Source organism: Tyto alba, unplaced genomic scaffold (genome assembly GCF_018691265.1).
Source record: "Tyto alba isolate M040663 unplaced genomic scaffold, T.alba_DEE_v4.0 Super-Scaffold_42, whole genome shotgun sequence".
NCBI lineage: Eukaryota > Metazoa > Chordata > Aves > Strigiformes > Tytonidae > Tyto > Tyto alba.
In genome coordinates, this window is record NW_024881318.1 from 41,227,390 (window position 1) to 41,239,621 (window position 12,232).

At 41.9% G+C, this 12,232-nt stretch overlaps 1 protein-coding gene across 6 annotated transcripts in view; it reads left to right on the forward strand.

Moving 5' to 3' along the window:
- FOCAD (focadhesin) overlaps nt 1–12,232 on the forward strand; it is a 134,268-nt gene that overhangs the window by 105,502 nt on the left and 16,534 nt on the right. For all 6 annotated transcript variants that reach the window (XM_042804595.1, XM_042804600.1, XM_042804599.1 and 3 more), the window contains 3 exons: nt 202–291; nt 6,390–6,537; nt 11,458–11,577. In XM_042804595.1, coding sequence (XP_042660529.1) covers nt 202–291; nt 6,390–6,537; nt 11,458–11,577 — 358 coding nt within the window. The remainder of the gene's footprint in view (nt 1–201; nt 292–6,389; nt 6,538–11,457; nt 11,578–12,232) is intronic.

Here is a 12,232-nt window from a genome sequence, read left to right on the forward strand (position 1 = left end):
GTATAATTATATGAATGTGATAAAAATGACCAGTCATATAGTTATTGCTTACAGACTAGTATGATAACCAGTTACAGCAATAAAAGAACTCTAGTTACAGGCACATTCAGTCTTAGCAGGAGGTTTAATATCCTATATTATTTAAAGAGCAGAGCTGTGTTTTCGACTTTTTTTTTTGTTTCTGTTTGTTTGATTTTGTAGTGATGTACACTGTCAACAGATGAGCTTAGTTCTAATGAAGTTCCTGGATGTGCTGGAAGACTGCTGCTTTGACACCAGTCTGGAGTACAAGTGAGTTTCCTTCCTTACTGATGATATTTTGTTTTAATTTGAGCTCCACCTTTTCCGTGCATGCTTTTATTTCTTAATTCTACACAGAAGAGTATAAGGATAGGGTAAAGAGACAGCCTGTTCTGAGTACTTCCATAGTATCAGCAACTAGTGCAGGCTGTCGAGGACCTTTGGAGGTCCACATACCTCCCCAAAACAGACTCAGCCATAGACTTGGACTACATTGCCCAAGGCTTTAACAGTCAGGGTTTGAAGCTGCCAAGACTGGAGACAGCACAAGGTCTCTGGGCCCTAGCTCCACATGTGTGCTGTCCTTATCTCCATGTGAATGTCTGATGTTTCAGCTTGTGCCCCCTGCCTCTCAGTGTCCCACCATGCAAGAGCCCAGCTACATCTCAACCCTTTCCTGTCAGTGTCGGAGAGGCTGTTGGGTGCCCCCCAAAGCCATCCCTTCTCACAGATGAAATAGCTATGGTCCCACAGCCTCTGCTTTTAGGGCAGAGGTTCTAACCTCTCTTCCTCGGTAGACTCCCATGAACTTGTTCCAGTTTTGTTGGTGTCTTTCCTGCACTCAGAGCATCATGCCAGGTGCATTGGCGAGCACAGAGCAGAGGGATAATCCTTCTCTTGGCTGTCATGGCAGTGTCCTGCTCATGCTGCTTGCATACTGCTGGCCCTCATCACTGCCTGAGTGCATGTCTGGCCCCAGCTCAGCTTGCTGCCCACCAGTGCCCAACGCTGACCCCAGAGCTGATGCCCAGTCCCTCCGGTCCCAGCCTGTGTGTTGCCAGGTGCAGGACTGTGAATTGGTGCTTGATGAATTTCAGGATACTCCTGCTGGAGTGTCTGTGTACCATCTCTTCTAAATGAGTGTGTTCTTAAGTAAATAAATATATATATAATACTTTATATATGACTGTATATAAGTGTATGCATATGTGCATATATCTAACACACACACAGTTTTTTCCATACAGTGCCTAGAGTGAGGTGAAAAGAAGCAATGACCACCACTGCTAATCCATGACAACCCACAAGTAAAAACCTTGGGAATGTATAGAGAACCCCACAGTCTTGCTGACAGGTAGTGGGAAGATACCAGCAATTCTAGGAGCAGGGTGGCTTATCTTACCTGCACATGTTGGTTAATGAAAGATGTTTTTGAAGGTCTGTCTTTGATGCTCTTGGGTCTTTGCCAAGGTGTTCAATGTTAGCTGCTTCTGGGTTGAAGCCTGTTACTGGAATGTGCATGTGTGTCCAATACAGTGTGAGCTCTGGGAGCAGCTGCCATTATCTGGGAGAGCCAGGCCATTAATTTAACAGCTGTGGATGTCATGCTGAATACTGAGTAAAGTAAATATATTTCATTTAAGCAACTGAGGTTATGGTTCAGGTGTCCCAGAGAGAGGAACAGCCCACCAGCAGGGCAAGAAATTACTGAAAAGTGTTGCACAATTACTAGCATTGGCAAGCCTTGAATAATTGAACAATAAAGCATGTGTTGGTTGCTGTTAAACAACTAACACAAAATAGTAATAAGTGCCTTCCACAGTAGTCATTTCCCTTTTTAAATCAGGGAATAAAATGCACTGTCTTGGGTGCTTCAATGTGGGTTCATAGGGTTTTATTTGATTTTGAACATTATTCTGCCCAGCTCTTCTCATTCAAAGGAAACAGAGAAATAATTCCTGTTTGCCTTTGCCCTCCCCTTCTCCAGTGGACTTTCTGAAAAGTTGTGAGGGGTCCCAGTTACACATCACTGAGCTGTGAACCTGCATAGCTTAATCAGGATTTGGGTTGCCTCTTGAGTGGTGCAGGGTGAGACTCATGGTGCACAGGGGGACATATCAGCTGCAGCATGTTGTTATGCCTGTTGTTGCTTGTTTGTGCAACCTGTTAGCTGGAGATAAGTGCCTCACAGAAAAGCTAAACTAAACTTCTCTGGCAGCAAGAGGTTGCCAGAATAACGTGGATCAATGGCAAACAAAAGAGGGAAGATTGAAGAGTGTGTAGTTTTTTATGCTGGGCATAATGTCTACATATTTAAAGGTTAATGATAAGTTGGTGTCTAGTGTGAGCACTCTTTATGATCAGGGAAGTAATGTAACACTGTACATGTTGCAGAATGGTCCAATTTTGGCATTTGTCTACTTTTAAACTGATATTCCAAAGCAAGGTCCTTCCCAGCTTTTTCATGCAATATGATAGGCACAACCAACTGTGGGACGTTATCAATGAGTGCATGGTCATTTTCATCAGTGTTTCAGCCATGATAAACTGGCAATTCTCTCCTGTTAAAATAGGTTGCAAGCTTTCTGAGTGTTGGTATATTATGTGGTACAGACATGGGAGGACGGAATTCCCTTTTTTCTGAGTGTCATCAGTAATTGCACCCTCTCTGGTGGCTGCTCTGAGGTTACGTATGGCTGGAAGGGCTTCTGGTACCAGCCTGCTGCCCTGTGGGATGCAGGGAGCTCTGCGGACCACCGCCATGGGGGTTCATGCTGCACCGCGTGCTGTGCTGCCGGACTGTACTTGTGCGATGTGGCATGCCTCCTGATTGTTTTAGATAATGTGCATCTGCTCTGTAATGCACTTCTGTAGAGTGTTAAGTGAGACATCTCACACACTGAAGGATGGTATTGAGAAAGAGGTTTTTGATTAATTTTTGTTTTGTTTAGTTCTTCTATCACAAGTGTCTAGATAACGAAGTGGTTTATCAATGGGTGTGCTATGCAAACTGGAGCTCACACAGCCACTCTTCACTGACCATGTCAGCCTTGATAGGAATGTTATTACATATAATTTTTGTCGTTTAATTAGGAGAATTCTCTTTCTAAAAAGGGGGGGCCTGGGGTGTGGAATGGGGAAATTGCTAAGAGGAATGAAGAAAATTCAGGTGTTTTCAGTAAGCAGTAACAATCTTAGGGGTCCCTGAGCCAGTGCTTTAGCTTGGTGAGAGTCCACTCACATTCTGTAAGAATCACTGTGTCTGTGTAAGTTGCATAAGATACTCTAAACTTAAAGTTTCCTCTCAGAACGGGTCACTGTGAGAATAATGCTCATAAATCGGTACTCTTATCTGTTGTAACCACACAGGGAAAAAAAAAAAAAAGTTAAAATCACAATCTTTTAAAGGAGGGAAACCATTTCAGGTCATTAAGGATGTTAATATAATGCTTCTGCAGTTTTCAACTGAAACAGTTTCAGAGATTGCAGAGCCTTAGGAGCTTTGCAGTTACTCCTGATTTTAAATGGAATGCACCCAGATGCTACCAAGAGATCTTTGAGCGGACCTTAAGTTTGCCTATATGTTAGACAGAAACTGAAATAAGTATATTTTTTAAATATACTGATGCAGCACTTTTTAGTATACACATGTATGGAAAAGGTGCATAACAGGTGATTTAGACACCTTTTTATGCTACCTGGTTTTGGCAGACTTATTGATTACAGAAGCTATATCATGGCTCATTTTTTCTCCCAGGCCTAACTTACATAGAGCATAGGTTCAGCAAGCATGTACATTCATGGCTGCTAACTTTTCCAGTTATTCATGTAGATTATAGTAAATAGATTTTTGTTATATTGACCTCAGTGTACTTGGAAAAAAATATAAATAAATAATAATAAAAAAAAAAATCAAAGGTAGGGTTCCAGTTGTAACAGTACAGCATAAGGGTAACAAATGTATCAGTACATATAGACCTTGTATAGGAAGGTTTTGTTTCCCTGCCTTCTTGCAAACAAAGGAAAACATGTTGAAGATTGGGTTAACTCTCACCTTTTGAAAGGTTTGCATGGGAAGAGTTTTTGAGAATTCCAAGGGGCAGTCGAGTTTTCTAACTTGTCTTGTTACATTTCCCATACTGAGCATGAGTTCTACAAGACCTTTGCAAATATGGCTTTTTGTATAAAGTTATTGTATGGCACAACTAGCTTGAATCTGTAAGAATAAATATTAGAGAAATACCAAGCAAATGATAAATGCTGATACATGTTGAGTAAAGATGTGGTAAAGAGCAAATTGTTATGAAACTTGAAAAACACAGTAGCTTTCCTTTAAATTGCTATGTGTAGCATTAAACTGACTTGCTTCTTATGGATTTTTTTGCAAGGTCAGTAGCTGTTTGATTTGACTTTAAAGCATTTTCAGTCAAAACTGTCACCAACTTTTATATTGTTACTACAGAAACTGTCAAACTCCACTGATCTTAGGATTATCAGGAAAATGTCAGTTTTCCTTTATCCTGAAATACAAACCTTTTATTTAATTTCATGATTTGTTCATGAAGTCCTTCATTCTGTGATGTGTTGGACTGTACTGCCTTGTACACTTCCAGGTTACATTACTGAGGTAAATGACAATAGATTCAAAGATGAGTCATGACAGTAGTACAATAAGTCTGATGCACTGGCAGTAAAACACTTAAAACATGCTGGGAAATCTGAGATACCATGTAGGTGACATGCACTTAAGTATTAATTTTATGTAGATCACAAACAAGGTTGCTAAGCGAAAACAATTGCTAGTTACAAAAAGGAGAGAGTGGGTGAAATTTTACTCCTGCTTCAGTCCCTGCTTCTGTTTTGTTTTTTTTTGCTGAGAGTCAACAACATGAAAAATTAGCTTTCATTAGGAACTTTGTTTTCTTTCTGTGTATTCTCATCAACAAGCTATGGTGTAAAATTGTGTATAGTACTCTTGCATTTAAGCCACATCCTTATTTCATTGGCTGCTCATGAATTCAGATATGCCAGTTACTTAAAAATGTTGATTCCAAAGATTTGCTTCATCATCTTTGCTGGAAAAAGAAGACACCACTGCTGAGACACCATTCTAAGTCTTCTAGCCATGTTCATCATCTTCATCCCCAGTTGCTGAAAACCACTAGCTAATAAATATGACTGAAGTTATTGTCTGAAGTTTCTTTGTTACGTAGATGAGTGAAAGCAGTAACTCTTCCCATTTTGAAGTTGGATAGCAGAAGCTTAGAAGAATGGCTAAGGTAGTAACCACGTTCACCTGACTGCTTGTTACACGAAGTGTCTGTCATCGGCATGCTCAGGGATATGCACAAAGGTTAAAAATACTCATCTTCAGATAAGACCTGCTTTAAGTTGTTGCGTATGTGTGCCAGTGAGAGATGACCTTCAGACCATTGAGTATCTGCTATGCGTTTAATGTTGCATGATGGCAGCCGGAACTGTTTGGGAATTTTCAGATGAAACTTCTCAGTATTATGACTGATGACCTATGGAAAGTGAAACTTGTTGTAGGAGCACATCTGCTAAATTTATTAAGAATTCTCTGGTCCAGAATGGGATTTCTGGTCAAATCTGAAAAAGTGGCAAAGGCCACGAAGCTTTTCGTGCCAGCTGCCCTATTAAATTGTGTACTTTGAAGCTGTATTCCTCTGGTTGCAATTTTAAATATTCTCAGCATCAAACTGTTAGTTGTGCTGTATATGTTTGCCCTGTTGAAGCTGGTCCACTGTTGTATATGTGTATTTTAGTACACATGTTTTAGAATGTATACCTGACACTCATGTTCTGAAATGCAGATGAATATCTTAATCTGTACAGCCATTTTAGCCACTCTCTGACTTAATCACTAATTTAATTATTTTTGCAAACTGGAACACCTCTTGCAGGAGTCTGAGAGCAACAGACCTTAATACAGGCAGTGGACTTGCAATTAGTATGCTTAACTGGCATATCAGAGTTTGAAATATCAGTTTAAACCAAAAATAGGATTTTGGATTCATACTTCCTTCATACTAGTTGATGTGCTTGGTGATGGGGCTATTGGTTCTTCAGGGGCAGAAGGAATAATGAGGCTGTATGAATAGGATTTATTATTTTGAATGCACATTTTCTTCTTGCGCTCTTCTTTCATCCCGTGTCTTCTGAAAAGCACCACCCATGTGGGAAATAAAAATAATTCCTAAAATTTACTGTGGTAAGTAAATATCCACAGGGCTAGTTATTAGTCAAGGCCAAGAGGTCTTTTTGCTCATCAACCCACACTGGAGTGAAAAGATTGTTCAGAGCAGCCAAAACACGCTTAATCCTTTGTCTTTTGTCTTCTCTTTAAGCCCTGGATGTATTTTGGGAGTAGGACTTGTTCTTTCACTTATGAGTCACAGCAGCCAAACAGAATTGCGAATGCATGTTTCTGCTTCACTGCGAAAACTCTGCAAATACCTCGACAGCAGTGAGGACCAAAGCAGATCAGTCCAGGAGGTATGACCTATTTTATCACAAATTTTAAAACTTGCTTTTACTTTGTTGCCTCCCTTTAATAACTATAGACTTTTTACTAAAGTTTTGTATCTGTGGTACTGGAATGCTTGGTTTCTGTTATTTGTTTCACATTATATGGTTTTATATCTGCTGAAGAAAACAATAAGAATAGAATAACTTGTAATGAGGCTCAGACATTACAAAACTGCCTGAAAAGAACAGACATCATTCTTTGAAGTGCTTCTTTAAATCCTTAACCTCAAATTAAATTATTGAAAGTTACTCAGGGTCTTGATTATCTGTGGGATACAGGTCTCTTCATATGTATTTGTTCACTGTTCATCTGATCTACTAGAAAGCAGACAGCAAGTTATTCTCAAAGAGAACCTTAATGCTGATGCTTGCTCCTTCAATATGCCTTCTTTTTCCTTCTTTGAAAGCTGCGGTCACTACTAATGTGAATCTTGCACTTCTGAATGCTGCTGTGGCCCCATTTGCTGTTCTGTGTTTTGAAGACTGCTAAGTCTGCTAAGTTTGAGCATGCATTTCAATTTATTTTCTTAGAATCATAGAATGATTTGGGTTAGAAAGGACCTTTAAAGGTCATCGAGTCCAAACCCCCTGCAGTGGCCAGGGACATCTTCAATTAGATCGCATTGCTTAGACCTGTCCAACCTGGCCTTGAACACTTCCAGGGCGGGCACATCCACAACTTCTCTGGGCAACCTGTTCCAGTGTCCCACCACCCTCAGAGGAAAGAATTTCTTCCGTATATCTAATCTGAATGTACCCTCTTTCACTTTAAAACCACTACACTTTGTCCTATCACTGCAACCCCCTGATAAACAGTCTCTCACCATCTTTCCTGGAGGCGCCGTTTAAGTCCCAGAAGGCCGCTATAAGGTCTCCCTGGAGCCTTCACTTCTCTAGGCTAAACAACCCCAACTCTCTCTGCCTGTCCTCATAAGGGGGATGCTCCAGCTCCCTGATTGTCTTTGTGGTCCTTCTCTGGACCTTCTTGAGCAAGTCTATGTCCTTCTAACATTGGCGGTCACAGAGCTGGACACAGCACTCCAGGTGGGGTCTCATCAGAGTGGAGTAGAGGGGGAGAATCACCTCCCTCAACCTGCTGGCCACATTTCTCTTGATGCAGCCCAGGATGTGGTTGGCTTTCTGGGCTGCAAGCACACATTGCTGGCTTATAGTCACTTTTCCACCCACTGCTACCCCCAAGTCCTTCTCCACAGGGCTGCTCTTGATCTACTCATCAGCCAGCCTGTATTTGTGCTTGGGATTTCCCCAGCCCATGTGCCCTTGTTGAACTACATGGGGTTTGCATGGGCCCACCTCTCAAGCCTGCTAAAATCCCTCCAGATGGCAACCCTTCCCTGCAGCATGTCGACCACACCACACAGCTTGGTGTCGTTGGCAAACTTGCTGAGGGTGCACTCAATCCCACTGTTCATGTTGCCAACAAAGTTGTTAAACAGCACTGTTCCCAGTACAGACCCCTTAGAAATGCCACTCATCACTGCTCTCCACTTGGACATCGAGCTGTTGACAGCAGCTCTTTGAGTGCAACCATCCAGACAGTTCCTTATCCTCCAAGTGGTCCATCTGTCAAATCCATGTCTCTCCAATTTAGAGACAAGGATGTTGTGCAGGACTGTCAAATACTTGTATAAGTCTAGGTAGATGATGTCAGTTGCTCTTCCCTTATTCACCAGTACTGTAAACCTGTTGTTGAAGGCCACTAAAACTGTCAGGCACAATTTTCCCTTAGTGAAGACATGTTGGCTGTCACCAGTCACTTCCTTATTTTTCATGTAGCCTAGCATAGTTTCTTGGAGGATTCGCTCCATGGTCTTGCCAGGAACAGAGGTGAGACTGGCTGGCCTGTAGTTCCCCAGGTCTTTTTTTCCTATTTTTAAAAATGGGGGTTATGTTTCCCCTTTTCCAGTAAGCAGGAACTTCACTGGATTGTCACAACTTCTCAAGTATGATGCATAGCAGCTTAGCCACTTTATCCACCAGCTTCCTCAGGACCCACAAATGTATTTCATTAGGTCCCATGGACCTGTGCACCTTCAGGTTCATTAGATGGTCTTGAACCTGAGCCGTTCTCATGTGAGCTGTTCTTCATTGTCCCAGTCCCCACTTTTGCCTTCTGCATCTTGGGCCCTGTGGCTGGAGCACTTGCTGGTGAAGACTGAGGCAAAAATATCATTGGGTACCTCAGCCTTCTCCACATCCCAGGTAACCAGGTCTCCTGTTTCCTTCTGGATGTGGCTCACTTTTCCTCTAGTCTTCCTCTTATCACCAATGTACCTACAGAACCTTTTCTTGTTACCCTTGATGTCCCTGATCAGATTTAATTCTAGCAGGGCTTTGGCCTTCCTAACCTGATCGTTGGCTGCTCAGACAGTTTCTCTGTATCCCTCCCAGGCTACCTGTCCTTGCTTCCACCTTATGGAGGCTTCCTTTTTGTGTTAGAGCTTGTCCAGGAGCTCCTTGTTCATCTGTGCAGGCCTCTCTGCATTTTTATGTGACTGTCTTTTTTGGGATGCTTCATTCCTGAGCTTGGAGAAGGTGATCATTGAATATTAACCAGCTTTCTTGAGCCCGTCTTTCCTCCAGGGCTTTATCCCATGCTACTCTGCCAAGCAGACCCCTTCTTCGGAAGTCCAGGGTAGCAAGCCTCCTGTGCGCGTGCCTCCTTGCACCTAAGGGTCTTGAACTCCACCATTTCATGGCCCCTGCAGACAAGACTGCGCTTGAACTTCAATATCCACTAGACTCTCCTTGTTGGCAACAAGAAGATCCAGCATAGCACCTCTCCTCATTGGCTCCTCTATCACCTGGAGAAGGAAGTTATCAACACATTCCAGGAACTTCCTGGGTTGCTTATGCCCTGCTGTGTTGTCCCTCCAACAGATACTGGGGTGGTTGAAGTCCTGCATGAGGACCAGGGCTTGTGAATGTGTGGCTGCTCCTAGCTGTTTACAGAGGGCCTCGTCCGCTCAGTCTTCCTGGTTGGGTGGCCTGTAGCAGACCCCCACTATACCATCTCCTCTTACTGCCCTCTCTTTAATCCTTACCCACAAGCTCTTGGTCAGCTCCTCATCTATCCCTAGGCAGAACTCCCTGCACTCCAGCTGGTCACTGACATAGAAGATGACACCCCCTTCTCATCTCTTCTGTCTGTCCTTCCTAAAAAGCCTGTATCCTTCCATGCCAACACTCCAGTCATAGGAGCCATCCCACCATGTCTCCGTGATACCAATAAAATCATAGCCCTGCAGGCATGCGTATGTCTCTAGCTCCTCTTGTTTATTCCTCATGCAATGGGCATTTGCATAGAAGCATTTAAGTTGTGCCCCCTATGAAGCTGACTTACTGGCTGGAATTTCTTTGTGCTGCTCTTTGAGTGCTCTCCTGCTGACCTGTGACCCCTCTCCAGGCTCTGGGCATCTATTGCTGGTACTGTCATCAAGCTGGCAGGAGTGGGATGGATTGAGGTTCCCCTCTGTGGGCAACTTTTGTTTAAAACCCTCTTCACCAGCTTGTCAAGCCTATAACCAAAAATGCTTTTCCGCTTCTCTGACAGATTTTGTCAAGATATGTTCCATAAGTTTTGATGTGGTCCATGTGCTAAGTCTATAACCTTGTTGAGGTAAAACTTGAGAAGGGAAACTGATGAAATTGGAGGATTTTACAACAGAAAATAAGAATCAGAATAAACAGGTGTTTTGCAAAAAAACCCACAACCCTGTATGTGATGTGTAAGCCTGTAGCAGCTGAACAGCTGAGTTGTATAACTGTTTTTTCTAAGGTATTTAGGAGATCGGTAGTCATATACTCTTTCCCCTCTTGGTACTGCTCTGAAAGCTCTTTATTAAAGGTGGTCTTTTATGGAGTTCAATTTTTTTTGTCAGTACATATGTGTTGGGGATTGGCCTTTTTCAGTTTATGGTTCAGGCATTAAAATGACCTAAAAATCATTTATCTCTCCCCAGAGATCTCAAAATGCTTTATTGCACTTAAACTGAGGTCCATAGGGCAATTTCCGAGATGAAAGGCAGCAGCTGTTTAACATCATGACATAGTTCAGGATGAGAAGCAAAACCTACCCTTTCCAATTAAAATCTCTGTAAGGAATTGTACAGATAATTACATGAGTAAAATCTGGCCTGCGTCCTAGGATGAATGCTACTATATTTAAGATGCACAGGAGGCTCTTCCAGAGCTATAAATGTCTGGGATATAATCTTGTACTTGAGAGGTGACTGGACTGCTGCAGCAAGAGGTGCAATCTAAGCATTACTTGCTCCAAGTCAAATTGTTTTCTGTCCTGTAACTTTCTACTTCCCTTATAGTCATGTGGTGTTCTGTTGCTTAGCTTTGGTACAAAGAGGGTTAAACAGTTGATACAGTTGGTTGCCTTGTTGAAAGTTTAGACTTCATTTCCTTATTCACCACATTTAAGGCTGAAGAACAGAAAAGGAGTAACACTTGTGAATCCTTCTTCAAGGACATGAGGCTGGTGTCATGCACTGTGCGTGGGAGACAGTTCTACTACATGCTCCTCTTCTGGTCTTGTGGACCTGCTTGTAGACCTGATGGGATCACAGCATGCTCTATATGTACGCATAAATAATGATCAGACACTTGTGTTGAGAAGAGTAACTCCATTTGTGTGAAAGATCTGGAGTTTGACCTACATAAAACCAGAAGTACTTCCAAGCTTTAGTTGCATTTGTTTAATGGTAGCATCAATGAAGAATCTTTCAGAGAGGGAATAAACATCTAAAAGTATAAATTAAAAATGTCATGACTTTTTTATAACGCTGGCACATTGCTCCATGTGCACAGTGAATTTGATCAGACACTGGTTAACAGATTAAATAAATTTTTTTTCAGGTGCTTGCCTATTCTGTGGCCTGTTCTTGTGTCTCTTCTTTCAGCGTTGGAATCACAGAAGCAGCTGAGGCTGAGGAGGCCATGAACAAGCTACGGACCTTAATGGAAAATAATCAGCAGGTCATAATTCAACGTTTGGGCTTTGCTTCAGTTCTGTTTTTCTCTTATCTATCTAATACTGGATACTGCTTTACCCAGACTGGAACTTCAGGAAAATTATTATTGGTCTACTTTCAGCATTAACTAATGTTGAATGTGTTGTGCATACCATGCAGTTACCAAGACTACCACTTGTTCCACTGATGCATTGTCTACACGTGTACAGCAATTATCACACAGTGAGATAAAAACATATTTTGTATGTTTGATTACATTTAGAAGGGAAATCAGTATTTCTGAGTTCTTCATGTCTTTAGTCCCTGCATCCTGCCAATTTTTGTCTCTTTTATAACATGTTTCTTTAGATTCTTTTTCTTGGTAGGAAAATACATCTACTGTGTTCTTCTGAATTTTGACTTTCTGTTAGCCTCCAGACAGTGCATCATAACCACAACCACAGCTGCCTTCAGGTGTCTGTTTCATCCCTAGCATCCTAGAGTTGCACTCTAAAAATGCCAAAAATAATCTCCATATTTTGGTTCATGTTCCATTTTGTTAAATGCTTGACAGAAAAAAAGGGGGGGAAAAAAAAAAAAAGGCAAACATTTTGAATCAAAGTCTGCTATTTAACCAATTGTTTGGAATGTTTATCTGGAAAGTATGAAGTCAAAACAAA